We start from the raw sequence: 16,334 nt of genomic DNA, 5'->3' as shown, positions 1-16,334 counted from the left end.
CAAATGAATTGGTGATATCAGCAAATGAATTGTTGATATCAGCAATTCCAACATATCGCCAATTCAATTGCTGATATCAGCAAATCTTTTAATGATATCACCAAATCATTTCATGATATCAGCAATTCGGTTCCTCATATCACTAATTAATTAGTGATATGTCGGAATTGTTGATATCAGCAAATGATTTGCTGATATCATCAATTCAATTGCTGATATCACCAATTCATTTGCTGATATCAGCATATATTTGTTGATATCAGCTATTATTTATTGATATCAGCAATTATTTGGTGATATCACCAAATGCATTGGTGATATCAGCAAATGAATTGGTGATATCAGCAAATGAATTGCTGATATCAACAATTATTTGCTTATATCACCAAATAATTGTTGATATCAGCAATTATTTGATGATATCATCAAATGATTTGGTGATATCAACAATTATTTGCTGATATCACCAAATATTTGATGATATCATCAAATATCGAATAAAAAGTAAAACGGCTTGCCATACGTACGCGCGTATTTAATATGTGATGGTTTCTCCAAGATTTATTAAACTCGATGGCTTGAAGAGCATGGGACTGTTATAATCATAATGTTTGTCGATGGCTGACGGAATAAGGATGTCAGTCCCAGTCGTTCAGAGGTATTTCACATGGCTTTTTGGACAAAATACAGGTATCTGCATTCCTACCCATAAAGCTTGAAATGCTTTATAATCCAATCAACTTGTGCTACCGTTAAGGTTTAGGCTAGAAAGTAGAAGAGGTTTTAAAATAACGTTAATAATTTGCCGTTACGTTTCTCATCTATGAACCCTTTTCGCGAAGCACTTTTACATCTGCAAATACAGTACGTTGTAAGTGGCTAGTGTTGGTCGAGCATATAAGCTCGACAGCCGGACGAATAAGGACTAAGGCCCACACAATTTATCCATCTTCCGGGCAAATATTTATTACGTGTCACATTTACACCAACAGAATTAGGAGTAGGAGTGTTAGACTTGGGGCCTAGCCTAGGCCTAACAATGTTAGTAACAACTAACATGTATGTCATTAGAATAGACCTAGCCTAGCCCAAGTAAGACAGGCCCCAAGACATACCCTTAAGGCCCGGTCACACTACAGCGATATTTTATCGGAATACGGTCCGATCTTTCCGATTTTAGGCCGAAGAGTGAGGTTTGTGGTAGTGAATGTAATGAATGCAGTGGAATATTCGAATACCTACTCCAAATCTGAGGGGTTCTGGAACCGACCTCATTCTGAAGTGACGTCACATCGAGAAACGATAAAAATCGGAAGAGAAATCGGATAGCTATCCGATAAAAGGAAACGGAGTTAATATCAAAAGTTAGGAGAGGGCTATTCCACATCGGAATGGCTCAACAGATAGCAAATCAGGTCCTTTATCACTGTGGCTAGAAGACCCGAACGAAAAACAGGCTGTTTCGATTCCTCCGGGAAAATCGGATAGCATTCCGATAAAAAATCGGTATAGTGTGACCCGGCCTTAACTCCTTAGCCAACAGAAGTAGAATAGGTAGAGCAAGTCAAAATAGATATTGGCAAATAATAATGGCAGATGCTCAATGCCAATTGGAATTGTGTCTATGTTTGGCTAGATATTCAACACATTTTTCTCATTTTGAACCTATGCTAAATTGTGATGGCATTGTGTGAGCATATGTGTGTATACATGTAGCCTATGAGTATGTGACACTTGCTTGTAAACACTGGAACTCAAAAATTTCGGTTCTAATTTAGAATCCGTACCATTCGACCCTACTTCCTAACCCCTAACCCTACTTCCTAACCCTAATTCCTAACCCTACTCCCAAACCCTACTTCCTAACCCCTAACCTTATTCTGCCGATTCGAAGTAAGCTTTCCCATTCATATGGTACAGATTCTCAAGTTAGGCCAAAAGTTCATTGTGCATTACTTCATACTTGATCTATCTTATCAGCTTGTAAATCCATTGTGAGCACTTTATATTTTGTTTCCATATCAGGCTAGTAAGAGTAACATCATGAAAAGGTAGAAGAAAATGAAGGATGAATATATGTAAAAATTATTGAAAGAATGCATTAACTCCCTTAAAAAAAAAAAACCACACTTGCCTCAAAAGCTGCTTTCTCATAAAGCTTTGGTTTTGTTTTCAAAGAACACATGTTATAGCAGATTTGTCATGAAAGAAACACTGGTTCTTGAATACCTCTATGGAGATGTTAATGATTTCCTAGTACAAATCCAACTACTACAGAATTCATGTAATTGGAATATGGTGACTTTTTTTTCTTATTGCTGTGTAATTGAAGTAGCCTACAAGATGTTATATTTACATAAAGTTACAGTATGTGACACGAGACAGCATTTTTAGGCTTTCACATTTTAACTTCTTTGACACGAACCAAAAACAATAGGGTTACTGTACATATCTAACAAGTTTCCGAATCGTTATACACCATGTTTTACATGTAGAATATGACATACATACAAAGATAAATTCATACAAACATACCTTTCATATGGGAATATATTATCAGGAAAACCATGAACAGCATTGCATTCATGTTACTTGCTGCCAATTGCACATAACCACAATGGTTAATAGAACATGAGAATGTTAATAGCGCCAGGTGACACACCCATATCATCAAGATATGCCGAGGACTGCCGACTAACAGAAATTGTCCAGAATTTGCCTAGTCAAGATCCTTTATACTAAAAAATCTGACATAATCATTGATAAGCTTATACTGTTACTTGGTAGTAGTACTATCCTAGTAGCACCACTGGGTAACAATTTTGTAATTTTCCACCCCCACCCCCAGGCACTACAGTAGTTCCCACCCTCACTTTCTGCTGCTAAATATCTTGGAAATTTGGGGCAGAACACTCAGCTATTGACATGAAGTAAGATATACTTGAGTCTGTATCATAAATGTTTTGTTATTGTGTCAATATAAGATTTAAAACACAGCTAATGGTTCACACCGAAAAATTTCAGTTTAGGCTTGGTTACTCCAACCAAATCTAATGTTATTGATGTGTAGGGAGCTAGAGGTTGGCCTAACCCTGGTTTTGCCATATACACATGCGTGTGCTCAACTAGTAGTAGTATTAGCCTAAGTACATCACTATAGTTACACATGCACTTGCATGATGCAAAATCGATGTAAAATCAAAGTTCGATTGCAATATTTTGTACTTCATGAACAAGAATGAAACTTTCAAATCATGTATAATAATTCGTTCCCTAGAAAGATACAATTTACTACTGTAGATTATATGTTCTAATACACAAGTATCACAGTTCCAAAATTCCCCAACACTCACCGCGATCCGTCTCCAACGTTTTCGACAGAGGCATGATATACCGTGTCAGTTAATAATTCATGTCCATCGTTTGCAATTCTGACATAGTTCGATGTAGAGTATACATATTTGGTTTTGTCATTGCTTAATTTGGAATGATTTTGAATATGCATTCATGCATATTTTGGTGACATAATGTTGAGGAAACAATTCACAGACTTGGACGTCTATTTTCGCGGAGTTTCTGTAACAAGCACGGTCACAGAGCTCTTGTCAAATATTTTACAATAACGGTCATACAGTACCTGTAGGGAGGTCAGACTCCCAACTGTTATTGAGTGCAACAACCCTATTCTGTGTAGTTCAATGGTCATTTAGGGTCAACAGAATTCAAAGTCTGAATATTTTGTAAACAGGAATATATTCAAGAGGTGTATATATATAATACGGTATTCAGATCTAGCTTGATGAGTACAAGCCTCCTATTACTAGGTCCAAGCTTCAACTACTTTCTCCTTTACTTTTCTTGACAAGAACTTTTAAAAGGCTAAAATAGGCTAGGATAAACCATTGATACTAGTGTTTCCTGTACTAGTAGTAAGAGGCCTATACAGCTGTAAAATAGACTACTGAACATGTGGTCACAGTGGTGAAAGTAGGGGAAAATCCGTGGGCCCCTGTGACGATGTTATTCAATACAGTATTATATGAGCATCGTTTGACATCCCTTCTTTCAGTTTCTGGCAGAAACCCTGTCACCATAGCCCCAGAATTACTGAGCATGTTAGTGATAGGCTGTAGAGTTTTTACCAAACACTTTTCAATGTCACAAGGTTATTCTTAAGTTGTGGGTGACTGTCATGTTTTGAAGTTCCGAATATGAGATATTTACAAATTCTGATCGTGTAAAAAGTTTCTTGCATACTTGCCAAGAATTTTTGCAAGTGCAAGACAGGTGTCAGCAAGGTACAGTACATGTTCAAGTGTAATTTGCTTTGTGCACTTGTACAATACACGCTGGACTAGTGAAATTTACTTTACAGCACAGTGAAGTAAGTTGGCCAATTGAATGTTGCGCCCTGAAACACAAATTGGGGGCATATTTTGGGCAGTAATGAGATGAAAATCTGCTCCTGATGATCCTTTGAATCTATTCGATCATTCATTTGTCCTTCTATTTTGCGCTTGCAAATTAGTAAAAAGTTTGCTTCATTATGCTGTGATGTCTTGTGTTAGTGGGCAGTGACGGCATCAGACGGGACCCCTGCCTAGTATGTACAGAGTTTTTCGCAAATCCAGTGGCAAGAGATAGACAGGTGGCTCAAGGGGGGCAGAGAACCAAATAACAAGAACAGTTGGCACGGTTACCCAACCAAAATGGCTCCCCAATAGTAGGGAAAGGAGAGACAGGGAAAGTGAGAAAGGAAGGAGAGGAAGTTCGGGAATAGAGGAGAGAGAGGAGAGTAGTGGGGAAGGAGAGAGAGGAAGGGAAAGAGGGAATAGAAAGAAAGAGAGGGAGGTGGAGAGAGAAAGGTGGAGAGAGAGATTGCCTCCTCCACAAGTGAGTGTTATAAATTACTCTGCACTGGTCGAGGGAGTTTAGAACTCTCTGATGATGAAGTTCTACAGTAACTTTATATTTCGACAAATATTAACTCCTTACACTTTCAATGAGGTACTTACGGTAAGTAGTACATTTTAATGATTTTATAGCAAGGAATCACAGAGTCTGAATTTCTGGTTTCTTGTATTGTAATGTTTCAAATATCAACTGTAGCCCGGTAGAGATGGTAGTATCTTTTGTCCCTGTGAGAAAATTATTGGTAGGTTATTTCGGAAGCCTACTGTAGCTCCAAGAAGCTCCACTCAAGTAATTGATTACAGCATCCTGTTGATGTCAAGATTATTTATTCTCTCCGTGATACAATTAAAAGTTCAATTAAATGCTGTAAAATTACTTCAAGATACTGATAGGAAACAATAAATACATAGGTATAAATTCTTTGGCCATGGATGACAATGATCGTATATGCCTCGTATGAACTCATATGCCTCTATAAATACTGCTCAGAAGTTGCAAAGCTTGGGGTCACACGTAATGGGGCATCTTGAATCATGATTGGTTCAATTTTACTTCGGAACACCATTAATACTCAGTCATCAAATCTATCACTGAATGAACCAATCAGTGTGAAAAAGAAACAACATGTGGCCCTAATTTTTGATTTTCTTTGTCTGAAACTACAGGCTCTTACACTAGAAATCTGTAAATGTAAGGAACAATTTCTAATGTATTTCCTCATTCAGGAACCATGGAAATTAACAAGGGGAAACTTGAAGGTCAAAAGTGCAAAGGATTAAGACCTTGCAGGAGTTTGATAGGCACTTAAAGGGGGTATAATATCACTTCAGGACATTATGATTTATTATTGACCAGTGCAGAATACCACAGAGATCATGACAAACATATTTTGCCAGTCAAAATGAACCATGCTACATTTGACTTTTAGATCTTTACTTTATACCTCAGGCAGGATCCAAAAGGTCTTACATGATGAGTACATTTCATGATTCCTATCTAGATGATGGCAAATGAAAAATACCTGCCTGAGATTAATAACGTCAATCAAATCTGTTATTTGAACTTCATTTGTTTACATTTTGTTCAGTACAGATATACTGCTACATTGTTGAATTGTGAAAACTCTTTAATGTATGTTTTACCCAACAGCTGTCCTATCCAGTCATCTTGGTCCCTTACAATCTGGTTCAGGGACATGCATAGTGAGGTGGGCTTCTAAAAAGGCTGGTAGCTCAAGTAGAAACAGGGGTGGTAAAGCACCTGGTCAGAGACTTGGAAAGAAGGTGAAGGAAGGTGAGCTTTGATTTCTGTAGTTTGTTGACAGTGGATTTTACTCCATACAGTATATTCCATCTTTTTAAGCCCTATATACTGTAGGCCTAAAGCCTTCCACACACTGCCAGACTAATCACAACCCATCTCAACTGAACCATTGTTACATAGACATTAGTGGATTGTCATGCAATGTCATGTGTGCTGAAGACTATGACCAATTAAGAATTTGCCAGATTTAAGACTTCAGTCAGGAGAACTGAACAGTTCATTTTCACGACTGGCAGATGGCGGGCTGTGCATAGGTTCACAACTTAGGCTGAACAGTCTTAACAAATGTAACCAGTTAGGGGAAAGCAAATTACATATGACCTAAACAAACACCAACCACTATGAAAACAGTCATTTTGTAGCTCATTCAGTTTTCCGAAGCTTTATTACTACGGTATGTACAGTAGTTAAAAGTTTACTGTGAAGTTTAAGTCATCATAATTCGTTTCGAAAACTAGTTCAAAATAGCTGCAAAAGCAAGATTTCAATATAATGAATGCATAATTGCCAGCTGAAAAGAAGTCCCAAGGTTCAATGGTAATTAAATGCATGTTGTGGTCTGATTTGTGTCATTTTTCTTCTTTTATCAGGTGAATATGTTCGAGCCAATCAAATACTTGTAAGACAGAAATTCAGCTTTCGATGGCTTCCAGGGCAATTTGTAAGTTAAAAAATAAGACCCTTTTTTCTCAATTGGTTTTGCTGATAAGAAGCAATACTGTACTTTTTTCCTAACCTTACTTTTTGATAACTTGCCAATTTCCTTACTTTACTTTTTGGTTATGATGCCAAAGGTTCAGTAACTTTTGCAATCGTGCTGGCGTGTGTGCGTTTGTTTTTCTATCTGACCGAGGACTCAAACAAAAGAATTCCAGGTCCTCGGTTGTGATTTCTAAAGAATCACCATGTCCTTGGAAGAATTCTATTGTATGGGGTATTGTAAAGGTTAGGGTACGTGGATTTGAACAATGGAAAATACAATGGGGTCCTCGGTTGGAATGAAATACTGTACAAACATGCGTGTGTGTGTGATGGCTAGCTTGTAAACACAATATTTACTTCCCTTACCTGTCTCCCCAACAACTTAGTACTCACATTCTACCGTGCCTAGAGCAAACTGGTAACATTTTAACACAGTGCTCCCTCTATGTCCAGACCTCTCCGGTCAATGTCCTTCCTTCTCATTATGCCACCTAAAGTGCCTTGACATCCTTTTTGTGTGTGGATTCAATTTGTATGTTGAAGCCTTCTTCACCTAATTAGAATAAGGAGTTTCAACGCTAGTTTTCCCGCCTTTCCAGTCCATAGTATATATGTATATTATATATGGGTCATGTGTACGGTATATATACTGTATGTTACTTTCGCACTTCCATCACTTTTTCTGTTTCCCTACTCTAGTTATTAAATACATTTTTCTAGTGAGTTTTCTACCTCTCTTTTCCCCACATTGGCCTTCAATGTAGTTTTTTTTAATATTCTGACCACATGTTGTTCCTCTTGTAAGCCTCTTGCTTCTAGCTTAGTTGATGCATATTGCTAAGTTACTTTTCATTAATTACTAGGCCTCCTTTGTTAGATTCTATTCCTTCCTCCTTTGTAACCCCTTTTGTCATTCTAATACCTTAATTCAATATCTCAGTATGTTATCTTGAAGGTAATTTAAATGAATTAATTGTTCATTTTTTTGTCCCGGAAGAGCTTTGGACAATCATGAGTTATGTCTAAAGTTCAGTACATGCACCAGACTGGCTTGGAGCAGCTCTCTCCCAGAGGAATGGAAGAAGCGGAATTCAGAGTGGTACGGGGGATCGATAACCAGAAGAGCCAGCCCCCTGATCTGGCCTGTCTGTCCAACCTGGAGTCCACAGGGGAGAACACCACAAAACAGAGGACAATGATGCCTATGGACATGTCCTGCTGTAATAGGTTGGAAGCCATAACTAATAAAAAGAGATGGACTGCCTTTCTAGCAAAGGCTGACAGGGCTATAAGGGTCCCTGAAGATACCTGGAAGAGCCTGTTTAGGTGCCCACTAATGCACCAAGAGGCAAAACAAAAGTTATGAGCGGAACATGGATTGTCATCGTCCCAGAGTTTAGAGATTTAGGCCAGAAGAGATTGGAAGGGATCCTGATAGACATGGATGTTACGGCTAGGTCAGGCATGAAATTTGTCATCAGTGATGATGTTGGTAGTGGAGGTCCTGATGAGGTACCATTAGAAAATGCCAGGAGATGATGCCTAGGAACGAGGTGGGTCAACAATTATTGCTCTTGGGACCCTTGACAAGACTGACCTATGATCAATTTGCTAGGGTGGCCGCAAGGTCTTTGACCTAGAGAAGAGGGAACGTGGTGTCCTCCATAAGATGGCCTTCAGTTGAAGCGAAGGCAAAAGTTAACAATCTACCATCATTAAGGGAAGACCTGTTTGCAGGATGTTTCCAGAAGAAACTTCAGGAAGAAGTGTCAAGGAGGGAGACCCTGGCGAAGTCAGAGTTCAGGACATTAGCTGAAGGCAGACCCCATCCATATAGACCAAGGGAGAACAGACCATTTAGGGGTGGTCAAGTAGCTCCACAGAGAAACATCCAGAGAGGGTCACTCTGCAACAGAGCTAAAGGTAGATTTAGTAGTGCCTCTAGACCAGGGTTTGATTCCAGAGGGGCCAGCAACAGTAGAGGGAACCCTACATCAATGACTTTCCCACAAGACTTTACAGTGGCCGCTCCTCCAACATTAGCTGCTCAGCCCTAGGCACCTGAACTCAGCAAACCAGACGTGGGGGGGGGGGGACTTAGATTTTATGCTCATCAGTAGATAGTTATGGGCACTGATCAGTGGGCGTAAAGTCGGATGATAAATAATATAATTTACCTCTGGTCCACCTTTCAGGAATGGGTAATTGTAACACTAACACCCACCGACCAGGTCTACAGATTAGCTCTAGAGGGGAAATTCTGGCACAGATACATAAAACTGCAGATATAGAGGTTTCGGGAGATTGGGGACCACTCTTCTGGTCCTCATCTTTGCTAAGAAAAAAGAGGGACGAATCTTGGCGTTCCATTGTAAATCTGACACCCCTCAACTGAAACTTCGTAAGACCAAAATGTTGCCGTATGGAAACTCTAACAGTTAAAATTCCACTTTTCAGGAAGGGCATGTGGATGGCGAGCGCAGATGCTTACCTTCTGTACATACCAATCCACAAGGAACAGTGACGTTTTCTAGCCTTCAGGTACGAGGGGAGAGATTATCAATTCCAGGCACTACCATTGGCCTATCTACATCTCCCCGAGTGTTAACAAGAATGGCGGGAAGAGTAGTCTCCTTTCACAGAAAAAGAGGGTGACACTCCTTGTCTATCCCAACTGGTTTATAGTGAGAGAATACGAGAAACAACGTCAAAACTTTGCAGACCCTACAAGAACTATGGTTGATTGTCAATGAGATGAAGTCACACCCCCATCCTGACACACACAAACCAGTTCTTGGTTTCCAAGAGGAATAGTATTTGCTTCAGAAGCTACTGGCATGGTAGGAGTCCCCAACTGTGGATTGGTTAAGGGCCCTGGGACTTATGGCCAGTCTGGTTGATGTGGTCCAGCTGTGCATATGAGACCATTACAACTCCACCTTTGGGGGTCATAGCCCCAAAAAAGTTGGACAAACAACTACTAGTTCCTCGTCAGGAGGAGATCATCCCACACCTGTAGTGGGCAAAGAGAACATTATGGCAGACGCATTGTCAAAAGGACACTTAGACCCACTAGCCCAACGGACGTGCAACAGAATATTCAACTTGTTGGGCAAGCCATTCATAGACTTGTTTTGGACTACACAGAATGCCATACCTTAAGTGTTCTACTATAATTTGTTTTATACTGGTATGGTGATGTTAATTTTAATAATCAGCAGTTATTTTTACGGGGCTTAAGCAACCACATATGTGGGAAAAACCTGGTGGCTACCAATACAACATTTAACTCAAATTTGGAATATTTTCAAAGTCATTTCAGATGGGAAAGTTGCTAGATTGGTATATTGCTCTTGGATGTAAAAGCCACCCTTAATATGACTAGGCCAGGAATCAAACCTGGAACCTCCCGATTGCTAAGCCTAATTGCTTCAAATGCCACCGCTTTTATCCACTCCGCCTCAGCACTGGTACATAATAAGCACATTTTTATGACGCTCCAACTTTGTGTCATTAATATTCGGCAAATTGCAGGAAATGGCATTAAAACACAAGACAGGAACCAAATGTTCGATGGTTTCATCCTTGGCATATTAGGTTTATTACAATACATCCATACAAAAACCATGTTCTTTTTTATGTGCATATCGTGAGTATTAATCAGTGAACATGAATTCTTAATAAGATATCTCTGAAATAGTATGTCTATTAATTTTATACATGTACGTGATTAATACAATATAAGTTTATAGATACTTGCTGATGAGATCATGAAATTTGACCTCATTAATATTCATGCATGCATCTGTTTGTGATTCCTTGCTGGAAGCAAAGGAACCTATGCAGTCAGGTTGGTGTGTACATGTGTGTGTTTGCGTCTGTGACACTTGCTTACACTTATGTGATGCGATAGCACAACAAGGGAGTGATGGATATTTGTCATACTTGCTTTATACATGTATTTTAGTGAGAATGTGTGCCCTATTGTTGTTTGGAACGGACCTTATGAATGTTAACGAGCTAATGGGGTTAAATGTAGAAATCTTTACATTGCAATAACTCCGCAACCTTAAGTCAGATTGTAATCAAACTTGGTATAGAACTGTTGGTTAATACACAAATACACAACAGTATACTTTTTGGCTGTGTGGGCCAGAAAGTTAATTGCATTTTTGGACACATTCTTTGTACCAGAATTTGTGGGGCACAATATTTTTGCCACCATTTGGTCCAACGTTTTCTTCACATTGAAATAACTCCTCAACCTCAAGTTGGATTGTAGCCAAACTTTGTATGCAGTTGTTGGTTAATGGTACATGCAGGCATTAATATTTGGGAACATCTGGGTCCAAAAGATTGAGGGTCCATTTTTTGCAATGGTTGGGTTCAAATTTTATTTCCATATTTTGCACTTTTACAAAACCGGCTCTCATTATACAGTACAGTAAGTGTTAGACTCTGCCTAGTTGTGAGTTAAGTAATCAATATGCAACATTAAACAGCAAAGGTGTCACCAGTGTAACAAATGCACACTATTCAATTTAAGTTTTAGATTCCAAATTTGAGTTAAATGGTTGAATTCGAAGTAAGAGAGAGAGACTGTGAAGATGTTCGATGGTCTGTGATACCAAGTGTAGTATTATGTGTGACCATAGGTTAGGTTTTGTACACTATATTACTGTTATCACTGAGTCTGCTATAGTCGCATCGATGATCAGCTGTTCTTTGAGCAAGGGAAGCTTTATTGGTACTGAAAATGCATTACAATGCGTTCTTTCATTGACTTGTGTAAATCAAGAGGCATGGCAAAACAGAATACATTCATGAATGAATTCTGTCATGGATAAATTTGTTGATACTTTCAATCATTTATTCCTTAATAATGAACCATTTTTGGCATAATTTTGCATGGTGAAACCTCATTTGACATGGTTTGTCAGATAGGCAGCTTAAATGAAGTGCCTTTTTTTGAAAATGAACAATTTTATGTATTACCTTATTGAAACACATGGAATCAAACTTGGCATACAGTTGGTTAATAGCTGCTAAATGTGGGCATAAATATTATGATTTTGGGTAATGACATCCAACATTTCAATATTCCAATACTGTAAGCAAGGAACCATAGTGCTGTTGGGTTCTTGTTATACTATGTCACTAAATAGACTTTATCAACATGATTAATGATTCCTGCTACTTATCTAATCCTCAAGTATAAATTCATTCTGTTAATCTACTCTCCATGTCTTTTCTGTTATCTTGTTTCATTTTTAGGTCCTAGCTGGGTACAGAAGAACTTTAAATGCTCAAGTAGATGGCCAGGTTTACTTCACAAAACAGAAATGGCAGCCAGCTCCAGAGGATGATTGGTCTAAGAATGTTGCCCCAATGTTGCCAGATGAAAGGATGGAGAAGAAGTTTGTCAATGTAAGACCTGCCCCACAGATTGGCAAATTCAGACTTGTTACACAGATTTGAGAAAACTCCCCTTTATCCTGAACTGTGAAAGGATTACTACTACTGAGATGGATGATGGAATGGTGCAAATTAATTCTGAAAAGAATTGGAGGACTTTTATCAGCTATATAAATACTATGCTTTGGTTGAGAAATATTCAAAGTAGCTGTGTTTGCAATGCATTTGTCTTAAGTGCTATGTAAAGAAACTTCATTGAGTCATTTAGTGTTTGTTCTTTTAGTTTAGTCATAAGAGATATTCACAAAATTTCTTTTAATGCTTAAAGAGAAAACTGCAGAGACAGGACTCAGTTGTAGCTTACTCTTCTTGTCATAAATATTGTACAAAAGTCAAGTAATTATTGTCATTAATGGAGACAGTGGAAGAAAGTTTCAATGGGTATCTGTTATTAATATTTCACTTTTTACTTGTATCTGATGGTACATTAGAAAGGGCAATCAGCTTCATTAAAATGCAAAATTGTTAGATTCACAAGACTGATAAACATAAAGAATGGTATGAGGAAAACAAAACCAGTATATAATAAGCCAAGTGATAACCTATCAACCTCTTTGTAGAGGATACAGTAGTAGAACTGAAAACCTGTCAACCTTTTCTTGACTCTGTGGGTCAGCAATGGAAACCTACCAGGAGTGTGAATAATAAATAGAAGGATGGATTTCTTTAAAGGAGACCTTCAGTTGCACACAGTTATCAATTTAATCTTTCCATGTACAATAATGTGCCATTGCACAACATGTCAGTAGCACACTAGTAAGTTAGTAAACTTACTAGTTTACAACATGTTGTGCAATTGCACAGTATGGGTTCAGGGCGTTGAGTTTGGTTTTTATATTAGCTGTTTAAGGAAATATTGGCTTGTTCAACATCATCATAATGCAACACTTAGGCCTTATTCAAACTTAAGAACGCACTGGTACTTCAAGTCCGCAAGGGCGATTAATTCCCTTAGTGTGAATGACTTACTTCAAAACTTACTTGCTCTTAAATGTGAACGGATCTTGTTCTTAATTCATAATCCTCCTCCCGGACTTAAGATCAATAATCGCCTGTGCATTCTTAAATGTGAACAAGGCCTAGGGAAATTAATCACCCATGCCGGCTTGAAGTACGGGTGTGTTCTGAAGTGTGAACAAGGATGGTTTCGTACTTGATCAAGATATGCGAGTGGTTATAAAACCCTTGTAACCCTGCCTTCACTTCCCTACAGAAACAAATCTGTTTATAGGGACTTAAGCATTTGTCTTTGCATTATAGTAGTGTTGTGCTAAAAGAAATTTGTACAAAGAATTATCCTCCATCAAATGTTCCGTTGTGTCCCGGATCTCCCAAAAGGAAACTAATGTGAATACAGGGATGTACAATTAGACAATAGAGGGAAAAAATTATTTTTAAGGATATATTCCTCTATTAAATCACAACCTTCTCAAAGATCTCAAACACACCAAGCGTAGCTCAATGTAAACTCCAAGACTTTCATCATATTGAGATTTACATATGCTTTTATTGTTATTACTGACTAACTTTACTCCTTTACCGTTTCCGAAGATTTCCAAGTAGACTATGCAGTAAGCAACTCAGTCTCGGAATGTCACATGTTTAAACTCCGAAACCACTGTTTGGCGTTTGGAATAATCGCCATGGCATGTGAGAGACCTTTCTGGAAATGACAACCGGAAATGAATCTGTTTGCCCATAACATAAGTACATAAATTTGGTTTCAACACAGATAACATCCCATGAAGCTCTCTTTGTTCAACAATTTTGCTGGTATCTTTGGTCAACGATAGTGGAGTTGTCCTATATCCTAGAGCAACCTTTCATTTCTTTTCGTTTGAATTTGACCACTTAATTTTCTTTCACTGCTCGAACGTTCATACAAATCTCCCTACCTCACCGTTAGAAGCAGGAAGCTTAACAGCACTTCTAATATGATGGAAGCCGTTTTGTTTGCAAAACTTGAAACTCTTCTGCTATAATTAGATACAATTTCTTTTGGCAACTTGGCATATCTTGCAAACAAAGTTCTTAACCCAATGATAGTGTTGGATAAAGTTGTAGACTACGTCTGGCAATTGAAGCGAGCATCAACTACTATAAAATACATATCACATCGGCAAGGAACAAGAAATTATCATAAATACAGTGCATTATTGTTGACCATTGCGAAGGTTTACAAAGGGTTTTGACAAGCTTGACACGATTCTACTATTTGTTCAATCTGCTACTCTAAACCTGACCAATATGCATGCGTAACCATATACAATAGCTAAAACCTCTTTCAATTTGTGGATAATTTTGCTCAGCTAGTAAGTTTTCTGGAAGCATATGCAATTGGTTTTTTAACCTTTCTAAGTTGCATGTGAAAAGACTGCACCAATATCATATGGAAAAGCATCAACAGCTAAAATGATATCTTTTGAAAGATAAAAATATGCAAGCACTTTTGCAGGAATAAGAATTTGTTTCACCGCATCAAAATACATTTGACAATCACAAGACCCCAAGTGAAATCTTTGCCAATCTTAAGAACTGATGTCATAGGTATCAGAATAGACGATAAATTTGGTATAGATGTTCTATAATAATTTATCATACCAATGAGCGATGGTAATGTAACTTCCTAGCATGATCGACCACAAAACCCAGGTATTCAACAGAGTTACTAGAAGAATGAACACTGATTCTCTTCATTTCAAGCCAACTTGTCTAGTCTGACTTGATCTAAACATCCAACCCCATTCCACCCATTTAATATTTGGTCCATACATTACTGGAAAATTGATGGTGCAGAAGCTACACCAAATGGCAATCTAGAACAACGGATCCTAAATGTACATTAATCGTAACATACTTCCTTGACTCAGAATCTAGAACAATCTGTAAATGCGCATTTGATAAATCAAGTCAAAATCGTTTGACCACCATTTACTTGCGCAAGTAACTCAAAAGATATTATTGTTGATACATTACAGGGTTGATTGTAATCTTATAGTCATCACACACCCTAACATTACCATCCCCTTTCCTCACTGGGACAATAGGAGCGGCACAATATGGAAAGTTTACTCTTTGTTTAACAATGCCTTCCTTTACCAATCTATTTAGATCATCAGACACCTTATCTTTGGTAGCTAGCGGTAAAGATCTTAACTTATAAAATGCTGCCTTCGTACATGCTTTAATCGGAAATCTATCATGAACAACCCTTGCCAGCTCATAACTTCTTCTCTAAAACATTACTTTTCTTCCAACTTTAACCTCAACCGGGTATACATGCCCGAACGGTTCTAACATAGTAAATAGCAACATTATCATCACTCCTAATCAAATCTAAGCTTCGTTTCTCACTTCCTTAGTCTTGGAACTTCATTTACTTTTCCTAGAAACGATAGCTTTACTTTTATTACAATTAGGCTAAACTACATTTAAATGGTTTCTACAAGCACCTTAAAAATGTCTTACACGATTACAAATATGACAGTTAAAAATCCTTAAAACATGTTTCCTTTGTATTATTTGTTCGTCACTTGCAGAACACTGGTATAGGGGACCCCTCCTTCACTAATCGATGCACTTTTTGCAGCCGGCTCCACGTTAAGAGAAATTTTTAAGGCGCATTCCAAAGTTAGCGAATCATGCAAACGAATCTATCACGTAATGAATCATTCAAGAACGTTCGAAAATTACAGGTGCTGGAAAGCCTATTTAGCTCGGCTAGAAAATCGGTAACTGAAACCGTTTTGATTCTAAGTTGCCCGAGAGCTCAAGGAATCTATGCGATGGTGATTGCGTGTGTTTGTCTGTGTGTGTGTCGGTGGGTTAGGGTAAATATGTCGGTGATTTGGAACATCCAAGTGACCGTATGCAGGTGCGTATCCAGGGGGGGGGGCGTTGGGGGCGCGCGCCCCCCGGGT

The 16,334-nt window shown here is 38.3% G+C and overlaps 1 protein-coding gene across 1 annotated transcript; it reads left to right on the top strand.

Annotated features, from left to right (window-relative positions):
* Positions 1-539: 539 nt before the first annotated feature.
* LOC139959450 (large ribosomal subunit protein bL27m-like) lies at positions 540-13,102 on the top strand. Its single transcript, XM_071957089.1, has 4 exons — positions 540-690; positions 6,064-6,207; positions 6,828-6,898; positions 12,214-13,102. The coding sequence occupies exons 1-4, from the start codon at positions 618-620 to the stop codon at positions 12,415-12,417; spliced, it is 492 nt and encodes a 163-aa protein (XP_071813190.1). The 5' UTR covers positions 540-617; the 3' UTR covers positions 12,418-13,102.
* Positions 13,103-16,334: the final 3,232 nt, after the last annotated feature.

The sequence above is a fragment of the Apostichopus japonicus genome, chromosome 19, assembly GCF_037975245.1.
Source record: "Apostichopus japonicus isolate 1M-3 chromosome 19, ASM3797524v1, whole genome shotgun sequence".
Taxonomy (NCBI): Eukaryota; Metazoa; Echinodermata; class Holothuroidea; order Aspidochirotida; family Stichopodidae; genus Apostichopus; species Apostichopus japonicus.
Note: the sequence above shows the minus strand (reverse complement) of the source record. Positions and strands in the feature narration are given on the sequence as shown.